At 36.6% G+C, this 16,911-nt stretch overlaps 1 protein-coding gene across 13 annotated transcripts in view; it reads right to left on the bottom strand.

The window, feature by feature from the left end:
• PLEKHA5 (pleckstrin homology domain containing A5) overlaps positions 1 to 16,911 on the bottom strand; it is a 173,469-nt gene that overhangs the window by 27,672 nt on the left and 128,886 nt on the right. For 4 of the 13 annotated variants that reach the window (XM_064515701.1, XM_064515707.1, XM_026112271.2 and 1 more), the window contains 2 exons: positions 16,404 to 16,872; positions 14,702 to 14,785 (listed from right to left, as the gene is read on the bottom strand). In XM_064515701.1, coding sequence (XP_064371771.1) covers positions 14,702 to 14,785; positions 16,404 to 16,872 — 553 coding nt within the window. Of the gene's footprint in view, positions 1 to 3,361; positions 3,443 to 11,201; positions 11,256 to 11,939; positions 12,060 to 14,701; positions 14,786 to 16,403; positions 16,873 to 16,911 lie in introns of all 13 variants that reach the window. The other 9 variants (XM_064515670.1, XM_026112269.2, XM_026112261.2 and 6 more) reach the window with 5 other exon arrangements.

The raw sequence follows: 16,911 nt of genomic DNA, 5'->3' as shown, positions 1-16,911 counted from the left end.
ATTAAAGTAGCCAAGATTAAAAATTTCTAAGTGAAGGGATCATTTCACCATTTTATTTGCCTTTTTCAGATTCCCGCTAATCATTTTGATTCAATAAATAAAATATGGCAAGAAGTTTCACAGCCTAAGAGCACACTGAGCAACTCTGCAAAATTCCTGCACTTAAGAAATTAAAACAGGACAATATAGAACATTTGTGCGGAGCATGCGGTTAAAGCCAGGTTTCCAAAAGGCTTTTCTGTTTCAAAGGACCTTTTATTATCAGGAAGCAGTGCAAATGAGCATTTATCCCACAGTAAGCACTTGCTTAGAAGAATTAGAAGATCTTTTAATTTAGCTGGCTCAGTACAGAGCCCAAAAAGAAGGAACATGTCATTTATAACTTCAAATACGAGCAGGAAAACAAGATTTTTAGCTCACATACAATCATCCCATGCATTCATAAACAAAATCTGAAAAATATTTCTACCTCAAAATCTAATATGTGTAGACAGTTTAAATGTATGCATCTGGTTTAAAAAATTGCAAGAAAAAAAAAAAAGGACCATTTTTATATCATGTTTTTAATGTATTAAGAAAAAAGACCCAATTAAAGACAGGGATGTTGCTTTCTTTTACTCAGATTTTCAAGTCCCCCCTCCCCTTTAGTAAACCCACTCACATGTAGGAGGGACTGAGAATAATTGAAAATTTTTGAATCAACAAATCCCCCTTCAGATAAAAAGATTAACACTCCTCACCTAGCATTATAAAGGAACAAAATAATCAAACCCGAATTAGAGAAGGGTTCAGGCTGCAAAAAAACCCCAGTCTATATAGTCTATATATTTTTTTTGTCTGTACATATGTTCTGTACATACAGAATCAGTGACCCAGCTTATATTTGTATATTTACAGCAGTCTGTAGAGTAGACTGATACAAGTTGAAGTGATTTAAATAATTCATTTTTTCACAATGTGATTACTTAAAAATCACAAACAAAAATATCTTAACAGATTTTAAATAGGAAACTTTGTTATTTTACAAAAGAACTGTTAATCATTACAAACAAACAAGACATTTAAACTTCTAATTAAATATGAGGTTTACACTGAGTCAGTTCTTTTTTGCTAACTAGGACACCCTACTTACATTATTGCACAAATTCAAAGAAGAAAACAAGTTCTTCTTGCTTTCCCTTGCTTAAATCTGAATGAGCTAAGTTATAACACTGAACTGACTCAACTGAAGCAAAGAAAGATCCTTTCTGTTCCTGCAGAAATAGTTATGGTCATCAGAAAATAGTTTATCCAGACACCAAAACGAGTTTCAAGTGCTTACATAGAGACTTCTCCCAATTTAGATGTTTAAATTTTTTTTAAAATGTCAAAGAGGAGTGCTAAAAAAAATTTGACCTAAATAAGAAATTATATAATGTTTAAATTTTTAAGTAAGTTGCCACAATTTTAAACAGGTTAATTTTGCATTAGAAGAATTTAGAAGTCAGTTTAAGCAGCAAACTCTGGGTATATTTTTATCCTTCCGGGAAGTCAGTTAATACAATATTTCTTACAGGAAACTTCAGCTGTGAAATCATAAGGTCTTGCTATTCTCTGATTTATGCAACACAGGGCTACTTCTGCCCAAGCCTGCCCACACATCACAAAAAATCAGACCTGAAGAGACTGCGTCTCCAGTGGCAAATGGGTATTCAATCTTTGTGACCCTTTGGGCTCACCGTTTCTCTGACAAGAACGTTAAGATGCTAATTCAGCATCGAAGATGAAACGGTGGGTATGTCTGCAAGGTAAAAGCAGTGCTGTGTAGAGCTAGCAGCATAGCTTCATCGAGACAAAACTCAGATTTATTGGTACCCCTACCTAGCTGGGTAGACAAGCCCTGGCGCAGCTATACTCAAATGCATCTAGATTAACATTAAAATCTCAGCTAGTTTACTCTGACACACCCAAAGCTGTTCATTGTACATACGTTAAGACTTGCTTGTTGTACAGAGTCTAACATAGAAAATTATTTTTTTTAAAAACTATTTACAACAGCTAGGCATCTTTAAAAAAACCACCAAACAACAAAAAAACAATCTTCATTTAGGGTTTGAGGGAACCTTACTGCTCCCGTTCCACTTCCAAATAGCGCCTTCGGCTTCCATGTTGAAGCTCCCTTTTTGCACACAAGAGTACAAATCGGGTGCTCCTGAATTAAATTACCATACACCATTGTTTCAGCAAAGTCTCTTGCAACCTACTTCCCTTGGGAAGTAGAGATGACTCTTGCAACCTTTCCAGATAGCAAGAAAATCTACAATGCAGAGTTGACTTCCAGTACAATAAAACATGAAATTAAGCTGCAGCAATTTTTAGAGACATGTCAAAACATTAATCACTAGTCAATGATTACTTTATACGGTAGAATGCCTTATTTTCTTCTAACTACGCACCTTTATTTATTGGCTCACAAGGTCATTACCGCAAACTGAAGGAAATGGGTCAGATACTCTCTTCTGACTGTCAGCCAGACCTGCACACCTTATCAGCTGCAAAATATCACCGTCATTTAAATAACACCACCACCTTTGTTGCAGTTGTGACTAGAAACTTCTTAAACATTTTCTGATACAGCAGGAACTATTCAGTCCAGCCCCTATATCCCTAAGTCACTGCAGTGCCAACAGGTATGTATTGGCCATGCTCATAAGTTAACGCAGGTCTCAACTCGCAGACAATATTTCCATTCACATTTCCAATTCTTCTGTCTTGCCATTTGCAACCATCACTAGATATTCTGTACATGTGCATTGTTATGTGCATTGTTAAGTCTGCTGTGACTTTATTAACAGACACTGCCTTTCGGATTTACAGTCCCCAGATCAAAGTAATTTTGATCCTTTCTTCAGTGGCTAAAAGGCTTGGTAGGTGCAAACAAAAACTTGTAAATCCACTTCCTAGAATGAAACAAAATTGCCAGAAATGACCAGGTAAACACCACTCACATGCTTTTGTAGTCATCAAAATAAAGAAGCATCTTTGAACACTAATTGCATAGAGTCATGCTACGACAAATGTTGGAAGCTCACTGGAAGTTTCATGAATTTACTGGACACCTGCATAAGACATCAGCTAATTAAATAGTCTAGACAGAAAAAGGTTATTCAAAAGGGTACACTTAATACTCAACAACAAAAATGCAGCAAAAGCCATGCTAACGATATTGCAGCATTTTATAAAGCATGGATGACTTGTGGTTTTCCAAAGCAAATAAGAGAAACACCAATGTTATGAATAAATCTGAGGAACAACCAAAACTGTCACTAAGGAAAATTTTCGCAGATGATAAAGCAATTTCATTCACTATCCAAGACCTTACTTGATGGTACAGTTGCGGTCTTAGCGCCGAGTTCTCAATCATAGTGTGAACCATGGTGATTAAAGGTTCATTCTCTTTCATCTATTTCAAATCAGGAGGAGCATACAGCAAACATCAGTTTACAGCATGGCTAGATTTGAAAGACGACACTGTAAATATAGCCTCTACTTTAATTTTTTCTAATAATGCAGTAGATTACATTTTATCCCATGCTTTTTATAGATTCCATCATTCAGTAATATCAAACATACGAAAACTTTAATAATGTCAAATAGATGTAGCAAAAACACATAAAAATACTCAAAACTAACAGAACGTTCATTGACCAAACCTATCCCTTTTTTAAAATAGGAATGCTTAGAGTAAGTCTAGCTTTACAAGACTTTGAAAAGAAAAGCAGTATAAGAAATATGCAATACGTAACGCTTAAACCTTTATCAAAATGCCTTTTAAAATATAGATTTAATAACTCAATGTATATTATAAAGATATAAGCATTCACAGCCTCTGAATATTGAAGCCAGGTTTAGGCACATGTTGCTGGATCACAAAATGCCTTTATATACTGCATTGTTTTATATACTTGGGAACTTTGAATCATTAGTCACTGTATTTAACCCCCCACCCCATCCCCCAGACTGCTGTGAAACTATTTTGGTTTGTATTTCCATAGGTCAGACATTTTCTATCATGATTTATATTTACTGCCATGTGTGCAAATATTAAAAACAGGTCCTTCGATCATTACAGTAAAAGTTGTATACATTTGGCATTTCAGAAATACAAAGCTTAGCGCGCAGAGAAAATGGTCTGGGATTCTTCTATAACTGAGGACAGGGAATACTTAGAAAATTTTAGGAGCCTATAGAAGTATTGTGCTGTATAGAGCTGGATTAATATCCACAAAAACTTTTAACCAACCCAGCTTTGGGATGTCACCCCCTTCAGCATTTTTTCAAAAGGCAAAACCAATATTTTTCCATTTTTTTTGTTTGAAAAATGATCTTCCTAACAGCAAGTGAAAATTATGAAAACAAGTAATTCTCCTCTGCAAAAGAAAGTGAAATATCACTTACTTAATGAACGATCTCTCTCTCTCTCTCTCTCTCTCTTTTTTTTTTTTTTTTTTGGAAACTTTAGAAAAAGAACAGCTCTTTGATCTCTTCCGCAATACCAGTTTCAAATATTACACAGGAAGACAGTATTGTGAATACTTCTGATCTTTCATTCTGTCTATATGCATATATATTGGAATCGTGAATTTGCATAGCAAGGTTTTGTTTCACAGATTGAAATACTACAGAAAGCCTGAGTTTTTAATGCCTTCTGGAATTTCTTGCCCCTCCCTTCTATTTTTTTTTTTTAACCTAACTTGTACATTTGGAAAAAAGTATTTTATTTCCCTAATGAGAAACGTGGTTTTTTTGTTGTTGTAAATATGGCACTTTTATGTTGTTGTTGTTGTTTTTAAACATAAAGAAGTCTGAGCAGCTGGTAAGTTAATCACCTGAGAAAAAGAGTACCTTATTTTAAAAGCGTAAGCTTACGATGCTGTTTATGTAAGGTAAAAACCAACAAAAAAACCTCCACAAAAACCAAAAGTCTCCTATCCCCCAGCCTCTACAATATCATATAAACAGAAAACTAGAACTGATACAAGAAGCTGTTCTCCCTTTACATTAAAATTTGGTCCGAAAAGGAAAAAATGCATGAACTGGGTGATACCAGAAGATATATACCTGATCAACAGTAAGATTCAAAACCAAGCTATCAAACTACAGCTGACTGAAATTTTTATAAAACAAAAATAACTGGGAGGCTGACATATTTTCTTAGGAGTATACCGGCTTAGAAGCATTTTTTATTAGGAGGATTTCAAAGGCTTCAGGCTCTTTCGCTAATTCTTCTTTTCTTTTTTTTTTTTTTAAACAATATTTCAAATTGTATCTTTCTGACTTAGAACAATGCCAAAATTAATTTATGTGAAACTGTTCAAAGATTGTTTTTATCCAGACTAGAAAGAAAACAAACTGCATTCTCACAAGAGCAGTTCTGAAAAAAGTTTTTGTCTTCTAGACAGATCCAACTTTGATGTATAGGACTTTCTCCATCACTTCTACCACTGGCACTTAACCATGCTGTTTAACACCATCTGCAAAGGCCAGTTATTTCTACCAAATTTCCAGTTCCTGAAGCCCTTATGGGGCAAAGACTGAGAAACAGATTATTGGTAGAGCAATGCCAACCAAAGAGTCATTGTGACAATCAAAAACGTCAAGTCTTTTTCCTCCCTCAGGATATCAACATTTCTGAATACTGACCAACTTTTAGCTATTCAAGAAGGTGTTGAGAGAGTATTTATCTTTCCACACACCTTTTGTTAACTAAAGCTATCGCACACACAAGGTGGTGCATCCTGAAGAAGTGGCAGATTAAAACAGAGCTATGCTGGATACAACAGCAGGTCCCACATTCTAAGCTTAAAGGAATATCTAATTTGTGCTCTTCAATCCTTACCACGAGACTACTCCCCAGACTGAAGGTGGATGCTATTCACATTGAAATGAACTGTTCTACTAGTTCAAGGAAGAATATTTGCTTGTTCCGTAGCACAGATATTGCCTTGATTTTCTCTCACTTCAGAAAAGCTATCATTTACTTTTCAGATAGGATCTAAAAGGTTTTCTTTATTGGGCAGCAAGCTATCTATGATATAACACTAATAGTAATACATTCATAGAGTATCTCTAATAAAAAAAGTTACAAAAACCTCCACAAATTAGAATTATTCTCTACATGTAAGCAAACCAAAGCACGAACTGCCTAACACCACAAAGCAACACAGCAATAAAACCAAATAAAATCCATTCATCTTGGTTTATATCACTTGCTACTTCTAGTAAATAACTGTTTTCCCCCCAAAAGTGATCCTCTGGCTTGGTTTTTATCCTTATTGATGTAGTATATAAAAGCATTTTCCTGTTGGAAATGATGAAAAAAGGATCTCCTCAACATGTGATGTATATGAACAGCTACATTATTTATGAGCTAGCATTTGGGTACCTTGCGTGTTGTACCATAAAGCCAAGCTATTGAGAATTTTTTACGTCTTATATTTTCCTGAATCCTTTTCCGTGTTCGGTAACATCCTATACAGATGACCTTTGCGCATGTACTGTTCTAGTGGCAATGATCAACTGGACTAGGGGCTCCCTACCAGGAGACTTGACCTCACCGATGAGACAAGACTGCATGTCATGGATGTCAGCATAAGGCTGAGCCCAGACTGGCAGTTTTATTCATTTCCTCACAGCTTCCTGAAGGTATAAGCAGTGGCAACAGGATCAGGCCAAGCTTTTCTCCTGCCTTTCCTCTGTCCGAAACAAAGGAAAAAGCACTTTTCCTTCCTGCCTTCTCTTTACAGCAATACTGTGCATCCAAGCACAGTCCTTTTTCACTCGCACAGCCCCAGCTCTTGAGTCTCTCTCCTTCCTCTGGTGAGGGAAAAAGAAAAAAAGGAGCAGCAGAAAGAACAGTAGTGATGGCTGGGTAGCTCCCCCCATCTTTTCCAAATAACCTGACAAATACAAGAAAAAGTAGCATTCTATGTGTTGCTAATACAGGACATAAGATTTCAGGCTGAAGTACAAGAAATCATGTATAATACAGGACATCTGGCAACTCTGTCCAAGCCCCTTTGTACTGTTCCAGCCTTCTCCACTTTACTACCTTTTCCCAGAACCACCTTCAACATCTCAGAAAGAGGGTGGTGAAAAGGAAAAAACAGGACCAAAACATCAGAGAAAATATGGACCCTGGCTGTGGGGCCTTTACTCCTTTTTTTTTTTTTTTTTTGATGACAACTCATTCAAGTTCCGCTGACTTTTATGAACTCTCTAAAAAACTTAAAGAAACTACAAACTAAAAGCACCAGCAGAAGTGGAATAAGTACATGAACAACTCTATCTAACGCCTAAACCATTCACATAAATAGCCATTTTATAAAGAGGCAAAAAAATGAAAAAAAGATTAAACAAAATTCAGTAGAGCTTATACTATGACAAACCAACCTGTGAAATACTAAGATCACTATGACAATAAGCACGGAGAATTTTACAAAAATAGCTTGAGCGTAGTAGAAAGGGGGTTTTCAGTCACAAGCAAAAGTTTACTCAACATAAAATTCAGAAGGGTGCTGAATGACCAGTTTGCTGGAATTCTCTGTAGTAACAGTACATAGACATTCAAGTAGGATCTCTTTGGTCCGTGGCTTTACTTACGATGGAGGAAAAAAAAATCTGCTGATACCTAGCTTTTATTTGAAACGCTTATGTTCCTACTTCTGGTTATTTTTATTGTAGTTACCAGGGGCAAATAAATTCAAAAAGTATAGTAAGAAGACCGTTGGCTTGGAGTTAGTAGTACACCTAAGTGATCCCTTAAAATTTTATAATACAGAAGACTGGGATTATATTTAATTAATGCACCCTCAAGCAAGTTTGCAGATGATACAAAACTGGGAAGAGTGGCTGATACACCAGATGGTTGCACTGCCATTCAGAGAGACCTTGACAGGCTGGAGAAATGGGCTGACAGGACCCTCGTGAAGTTCAGCAAAGGGAAATGTCAAGTCCTGCACCTGGAGAGGAATAACCCCATGTTCCAGGACAGGCTGGGGGCTGACCTGCTGCAAAGCAGCTCTGCAGAGAAGGACCTGGGTGTCGTGGTGGACAAGTTGACCACCATGGCATCTAGGGCCGCATTAGGCAGAGCGCCGTCAGCAGGTCGAGGCAGGTGATCTTTCCACTCTGCTCAGCACTGGTGAGGCCACATCTGGAGTGCTGGGTCCAGTGCTGGGCTTCGCAGTATGAGACACTTGGACCTACTGGAGTGAGTCCAGTGAGGGGCTACCAAAACGATTAAGGAATCAGAGCATCTGAGGAGAGGTTGAGAGAGCTGAGACTGTTCAGTCTGGTGAAGAGAAGGCTCAGGGGAGACCTTACCAATGTTTACAACCTCCCATCAGATATTTATAAAGAGGATGGGGCCAGACTCTTCTCAGCGGGGCCCAGTGACAGGACAAGAGGCAACAAGCACAAATGGAAACACAGGAAATTCCACTTGAACATAAGAAAACACTTCCTAACACTGAGGGTGCTTGAACACCAGGACATGTTGCCCTGTGAGTTTGTGCAGTCTCCATCCTAGGAAATATTTAAAACACACCTGGCTATGATCCTGGGCAACCTGCTCTAGCTGGAGCAGGGGGTTGGACCAGATGATCCTTACAGATGCCTTCCAGTCCCAACTATTCTGTGAGCCTGTCATTCTATACTTGTCCCATGTTGGCAAACAAATAGTCATTGCCTGGGATTGCTACTCGTTTCCAAAAGGCCACTTTCTAAAAGACAATCAAATCTCTCTCCAGTATCTCAGAAACAGGCGCCAGAATGGTTCAAACCTCCCTTTAAAAAAAAGGATTCTGGACAAAAATTCTTTTGGCTGTAAGACTCGAAAGCAAGCATATGGCTAGAGATGTGTGTGCCAGTCCCTTCAATCTCTTTTGCCCTATCTGTGAACTCCAACAACAACAACAACAATTCTGAAAGCATAGTGCAAAATCTCTGAAAGTGTAATATAAAAATTTGTAAGCATCTCAAAGAAAACAACTGTACGAAAAAGAGCATAATCTAAAAAAGGCCATGGGAAGTTCTTTAGTCTTGATAAAAAACACATCTGACTAGTAGAGAACACCTTACTGCAACAATATACAAGTTATTTCCTCTACACATATGGTTTTGCCTGCCTGAAAATTCTTCTATGCAACCTTGGTAAAAACTTAATAGCTATTGTTATGTACAGTACTGAATTCTTTGTGACCAAAAAGGTGAGGGTTACAGATAACGGGACAGGAAATCCACCACATGCTCTAGGTAAAAAGGTTTTAGACACTATTTTCAGAGATTATGTATGAATCAAGAGTAGAAATACTTAATTTAAGTATCCTGGGCATTTAAAACTCAATGAGTGTAAGTGATTATGTAAGTTGATCAGGGATGCTTATAACAAAGAAAGAGGCATGGCCTCAATTAGCCTAGCAGAAACTTACAATTTTTTCTGCCTAAAATAAATGAAAATTGATAATGGATAAACTAATAAAGAGAAATCAATGAGATAACCACCCCTAGAAGCAGTGGTACTCAAAGCAAATTAAAGACTCTTGGGGCATTTATTTAATGCAGTTGGCAGTCCTATAATAAAGCAAAGAGAAAAAAAAAATCAGACAAACTGGGACAAGTATTCCAATACTCTCTTCCATGACTTTACATTTAAGGAAATATATTTTAGACTTGACAATGATTTCTTACTGTAAAAACTTAAGTAGTTTCTTGCACCTTTTGTGGAGGTGATTATGACAGGTTTATAAGATTTGGGCATTTCCCTAAATTAGTATAAGTTTATCAAATTACATTTATAAATTTTACCTGATGCCAGAAAAGAGAAAATCCTTTTTACCACTTCACATATTATATAAGCCATTTCCTCTATTTAATCTTGTACATTACACTGACAAGCTTGGCTGATTAAGCAACAGCATGCTACCTAATTTTAAATTTAATGTGGACAGTTGTTGTCCCCCCCCAAGCAATATATTACATTATTGAAGACAGAAGTATTCCCTCATTCCAAAACACTATAAACTGAAAACTGCTGAATTGTATCAAGTATTTTAGTCTAAAGTAAAGACTAGGAACACACATTTTTCCCTACTGTTTTTGAACCTCCTGCAATCCATTGAACAAGAAAAAGATGTTTAGGAATATATCACCATCTAACTGGTTTACACCTCATTTCCAAGTGACCATAGAAAGATAAAGTCACTGGAGCCAAGAACCTTCTTTTTCTTTTTTAAATTTAACTTAATTTGCTGAAATCCTGCCTACCATTGTAATATGTAGGCCATAAAGGTTCTAAAAATTAGTGGCTTTGAGTGTAATGCTGGAAAACTTCATTAGAAAAGACAGTATTTCAAAAAGCTCTAGAGATTTTCATATTAGTAACTAACATACACCCAGTTGTTGATATTTCTTCTAAGCACTTACAATTGTCTTCTGTACGTGCTACCAAAAATTTCCCATTTAGAACTTTTCTCACACACAACTTGCTAATAAGTCCCATTTGATCATGCAACAAAGCCATAAAAAGCTGAATGTGATAACGTAATTATTCCCTTGGCAACAAATTATGCTGTCAAAGACAGAATTATAGCCTAACTCTAAATATCAGCAGAAGTTATGAAGAAGTAAAATCTAAATATTTAACAAACAACAGAGTGAATGGAGAAAAACTAATTAGCCATGCTATGAATGGTTTAAAGCATTTCTTCATGTTTGATCTCCCTTTCATTTTATGCCTTTTAGAAACGTCTAACGCGTCTTCATTCAGAACACTGAAGCAATCAGAAGTACTAGCTGTCTATAAATTGCATGTGTGTCATATGAGTTTGGAAATACGTTATGATTTTGGTTAAAGACAGTAAAATGCTACAGAAATTTTACTTAGCTTTATTATAGGAAAGGCATGAAGAACAGAAAAATTAACTGGAGAATTGCTACTGTATTCTGACAGAAATTTTAAATTCAGTTTATGTTTTCCATTACATGTCAAATTTGCAACAGATTAAGATATTTTATGCTACTTAAAAAGATCACGTATTAAATATCCAAATTCATAAAAAGCACTGAAAATCCCTCCCCCCCCCCCCAAATATTTACAGCTTGAAAGGAGCAAGCAAAAAGCATTAAGAGACATAAATATATAAGAAAGTTGCAAATCCCACCTGATGATCCAAATATATGGCATTCCTTTGGAGGTGATGTGAAAGAATCTCATTCTAGCAGGCAGCAGTCAGAAGGAAAAGGACAGGGACAGAAGGTGCAGAATGCATGAAAAGAGTTTTAAAAGACGTAAACTAGACAGTGATGTTTCAGTTTCACTTAGAAATACAATTCTACTTTCCTCTGCTTTTTCTTTGTGAACTTCTAACATGTTTTGACCCCAAAACAGAAATGATGATGAAAGTTTGCCATGAATGTATGCATACTATACACTATTACTTTAGATTTTGGGTTTACACATAAAATACAGTATATCCATCTGGAATTTCTACGCATGACTACACAGACAACTATAAACTCTCTGATAAATCTCTGCTTTAATCACATCCTAATTTTTGTCCACAGATTACAAATACAATTTTATCCAATATAAGGTAATATACACAAAGAGTTAAGCTCATTATCTAGCACTACTATTGTTTATAGCAAAAACAGGTTAAGAGCCTGTAACTGTACTTAAAACTTAATAAGTGCAATGTATTTTAAAGTGTTCCTACCTCTTTGAGCTAAAAACTCAAAGGGTTAATAGCAGAACATCACACACAGGAGGAAACAAGGTATTCTATCCACACCCATACGAGTCAGAGAATTTCACACTAATGGTACAATGCAAACTTTGATTAATGAACGACTAAAAGTTAGTGAGAATGCTACATGACACACATTGCTTTATAGCTGACCTTTGGGCTGCTGGCCTCAAGTTTTAGTTGCATGAGCTGTGCTAGTGTGTGTTCCCGGATACTACTCAGTTCAGCTTGCTGCCGTCTCAGCTTTATTAGCAGCAGCGTGAGCTCCTCTGGCTGAAGGAGTGCAGTGTGAGAAGCCAAAGAGTGGAAAAAAGGTTAATTGGTATCCTAAACAACACCTGATTAAAATAAGCGTTCTTAGTATCTTTCTCATGGTACAGAACTGTTTATACTAATATACCAAAAGATGCACTGTTTTTCCCCAAATGACCACTTTCAAATATATAACAAAGGGTTAAGTTTTAACTACTCAAAACACATGATACTGCAAATGCCATAAAGATTGGAATATTCTGTATAAAGCACAAAAGAAGTTAGGATTTTGCAGGAGAAAGTCTGTGCAGCCCTCAAAACAGACTTTTTCTGACATGTGTATCAAATTGACGATACTGACTTAAGTGAAGGGGGAGATATTCCAAACTTTAGGATATCATTATCTGTACATGGACAACTATTTGCAGTTGGAAGAATCAAAAAACGCCCCCAAAGAAAATTTAGGTTTCTAAAGTAGTGTTAAAAAAAAAAAAGAAAAAAAAGAAACTGCATCACAAACAAGCATCTCTCACATAAGAATACAGCACAAGTATGACAAAAATTCTTTTCAGTTCCTCCTTCCACAGGTTTGAGGCTAACAGTTAATTTACGATGCAAGGAACAGGGAGTGGTATTTAAAACCCCAGACTATTTAAATCCAAAATCAGAGTCAAATGGGGACTTCCTGGGTAATTCCACAGACAACAGTTCAGGTCAATTTGGAAAAATCTTGAACTTTCTCTGGGACCCACTTCTATTAGCAACATTTCTAAGCAAATGAAACACCATTAACATCACAAATACTTTTGTTGTGTTCCTTGTTTGCTTCTGTTTCTTACACTTCTCCAGAAGTGAATCTTCTAAGAGGTTAAATATTCACCTAGCGTTTTGATTTACTACCACAATTAACAAGCTCTGTGAGTTAAAAAAAAAAAAAAAAAGAAAGAAAAAAGAAAAAAGAAAAAAGAAAAAAGAAATGTGCTTGTTTTCTCCCATAGTCACAGAATTTCCCAAAAGCAAAAAAAGTAAAGAAGAAAACCTCCAGAGAACAGGAATGTTAAATTACTGAAAAAGAAATCTCAATTTTTTGGAATAAAGAACAAAAATATCTGAGAATAAGCAAGGCACTGGCACTACTGTGAGCTTATATCAAAGTAGTCCACAAGAGGGAGCAAGGGATTTCCACATAGCTCCAGCTGTCAATACCATTTGCTTTGATGGAAAACGAATACCAAGGCCAAATTGTCTAATGGGCCATCCTGTTTTTATTACTCTTTGAGTATCTTGAATTAAAATTTTTAATTTCAGAATGAATAGGCATCTAGACTGCTATACAATACCTGTTCAAGTTATCTCCCAAAAGAAGTGCCAAGGCTTTCAGTGAGAAAGTTATTCTCATTTCAAAGCACAACAAAACTTATTTTTTATAAATAAGAGAATTGTGAGAAGCATCTTTGAACAAAAGGAATATTGAATCGCATCGTATTTCAAGATCAAAACTTTTCTTGGTATGTCCTGTAACAATCAGAAATACATTTTTAATGGTACTCCAGTAAAATGTTTGCAAGCAATCTTTTTTTCCATAGAGGAGCCAACTGAACAGTAATTCCTATTCTTCTCTAGACATGGATAATGTTGCAAACATTTGTGACATGGCTGTAGGTGTTATGCTTTTGATCTAATTTTAGGAACTCCTGTAATAAATACAAGGCACATTTTTTTAAGCGCTACCTGCAAGTTTCCTTCTCTGGCTGCTGCAACGCCCGTGCTGGCGGCAAGGCTACTGCTATCTACAGGCAAAGTCTGTGACCTCCTTGTGCCCTCATCAGCCCAGCACCGGCACCACAGCCCAAGGGCACTAATGGGCCATGAACCCAAAGAAATGCCTTCCACCAGCGTGCGGGATAAGGCTCCAGCCGCTACAGGCTGTCCAAGAAGTTGCAGAAAGTGCCAGAGATTCATGCTGGGAAGTGCAAGAAACAAGGGTCTAGGCAGCAGAAGGATTAACTGTGGAGCTGGTACGCACAGTAAGATCCAAAATCTATACTTTAAATTCTTAACTGTCAGTAATCTAAGCTGGGCAGAGAAAAATTACAGAAACAAGACAAAAACTGTTTAAAAATCTAGTAAACTTAGGCCAATGCCTTTGCTTTTGGCCAAGTTATGTTTCAGCTAGCAAGGCTGATAATATTCACCAGCATTACTTCGATGAAATATCTTCAGAGTTTTAGTTCTATCACAGACAAATGGGAGATACCAGAAGGAACACCATTTTACTGAATGGTGTTATAGCAGCCTTAAGATTCCCAAAAAACCAAAAAGTTTATTTCTACAATTTTCTTAAAATGTACTGGAGAAATAAAAATGTTGTTCTTGACCCTCTTCCTTCCAAATCTTTGTAATGCATTAAAGCTGATTACAAAAGTCCATCTTTCTGGAAGAAAATCTGAACTCAGTGGCTACAGAACATTCTCAGAATTAATGTAATCATAGAATATCTCTCAATTTGCTTTCAAAATCTCTGCTAATTAAAACAAAGGCCATATTTAATGCAAGCTCTGAAAAGAATAAGACTTCAGTGCTGCCTGTTTACATTTAAGGAACTGTTCTTAAAAAAACAAAAAAAACCAACAACGGATGTACCAAATTAAAACGCAACTCACTGTTTTGCCTTGGAGGCTCTGAGGAGTAATAGGCTGCAAACTCAGACCTGCTGGCATTGACCTTCTGTCAGGCATGAAGACATGCTGTACAAAAACAAAATTACATGGTATGATCCACAGTTATTTAGAGAATCAACAACTATTAAATATTAAAAAAAAGAAATCAGTTTTACTGTCATGACAAAATTGTTCTGATTTGTGACAGCTTTGGCTCATCATGCTCTCTGCTGATCTACCAGCTTGGATGCTCATCTTGACTAGTCTACCTCTAAATTGCAGAAATGTAATAACTTTTATTGGTCATTTAATTAATGGTCCTCTCTCATAGTGGCTGCCCTCCCTAGCCTGTGTAAAAGACAATCTTAGTTTTTCATCTAACACTGAAAGCCATTTGAAAAACTATAGTCTCTTTATAGATGAGGTGGTTTCCAATCTTAAATTTATCCTACTGTTTTCAAACAGTCAGTCTCCTAACTACCCACCTCTTAAAAACTGGTTTGTGTTTTCAAGTTAATGGGAAAGGCTAGCTGTAGAACTGAAAAATACAAAATAAATAACATGAAAAACTGAAGGGAAACAGAAGTCTTGCATACAAGATGCTAAATACAAAATGAAATGCTAGCATAATACATTACACAAGGAAAAAAACATACCAGAAAGCAAAACATGGCTGAAATGACAAATAAGCACATGCATTGTGATATTTCTCAGATTTGTGAGTAATGTTGATCACTAAATTTTCAATGCAGTGAAGACTTAATAGATATAAAAACAAAATGACTCCTTTATTGGCAGGGACCTAAAAACTTTTCAAAAGGAAAGTTGGTAAACAATTGTAAGATGTTTAAACTGCTTTAAGATGCAGCTTGAAGTTTTTTGGTTGGTGGTGGTTGTTGTTTTTTTTTCCCCTCAAGATATTTACCAGAATAAGGATACCTGCGCTAAAGATTAAACAAACAGCTTCATGAAACCTAGGAGCATCTTATACAGTTGATTCTAGGAAACCTGCTAGTTTACATCCAATTTACAGGATAAGTTTTATTCAGTTATCTCCAAACTAGTAAAATCACATGCATAACTCATAATGGATACAGACACATATGGCACTCAGGTTTATGAGTCTAACTTAGTCTCTCCCTTTCACTAATGAAGACTAGCAAAGTTATGCTTGTCAAGCACTGAGGTCACGTGCTTTAGCAATCTCACTAATAACTCAAAAAAAGGCACTGACAGAAATGACTACACTCAATTTTTGCTGCAACCTAAGGCAGACAAACTTGTGGCTGAAAAACAGAAAACAACAAGCAAATGGAAAGAAATCAGGGACTTTCAGTCCTCCCGAAGTTCCAGTTAAAACAGCTACAAGGGAGAGAGATGTCTGCACATTCACAAACTACCCTCAGTAATATATTTACTGTGTCCTTTTCTTCCCTTTAGAGAAATGCAATGCCATGGGCAGCAATATTAGGACAACATGTTCTCATCAAAAAAAATTAGGAAAAAGCTTTTAAGACTTGCACAATTTTTAAATGCCTTTTTTAAGCAAACCTTACATCATGATGTTTTCATGGAGAAATTTAATTGACATTACAATAAAATACGCTACAGTGGAACACATGAGTTTTACAGCAATCAGACACCTTCTACTAAAAATCCATATAAATAAGTCTTTTTTAAAAAACTATTGGAACAAATATTTTACCTTAATGTGATGCGTCCTATGTCTGCGATCAATAGTTACATCTCCCCTTTGCACTGGCGAAGACACTTCTGATCTGTAGGTCCGCTGTGGGGAATATCCTTGGAAACCAGCTATTGAACCATGAGAAGGTGAGGTGGGAATTGAATGCATTGCTTGATCAGAAATATTAATCATAGTTTTGGGACTACTTAACGTACTGTGTCTCGTAAGAGTTGTTTGCTTATTGTAAAACTGACGTTGCTGCCATTCATAGAGCTGCCACATTGTGTCGTCACGCATTGACCTTCGCTTCTCCTCAGCTGTCGCAGGCCCCATGGTCCGGTCGTAAGCTGACGGTGTTATGCTGCAGACGCTCTCTGGCCGTGCTTTGCTGTTCCTGGGCAGTGTTCTGTAGCCTTCCGGGTACCGGGGTAAAACCTGAGGTCGATGGCTTGGCATGTTTCTTGGTAATGTTTGATACGAGATTACACTGAAATGCAAATTTTCTTTTTATTAGCTGACAACATTA

The sequence above is a fragment of the Dromaius novaehollandiae genome, chromosome 1 (genome assembly GCF_036370855.1).
Source record: "Dromaius novaehollandiae isolate bDroNov1 chromosome 1, bDroNov1.hap1, whole genome shotgun sequence".
Taxonomy (NCBI): domain Eukaryota; kingdom Metazoa; phylum Chordata; class Aves; order Casuariiformes; family Dromaiidae; genus Dromaius; species Dromaius novaehollandiae.
Note: the sequence above shows the minus strand (reverse complement) of the source record. Positions and strands in the feature narration are given on the sequence as shown.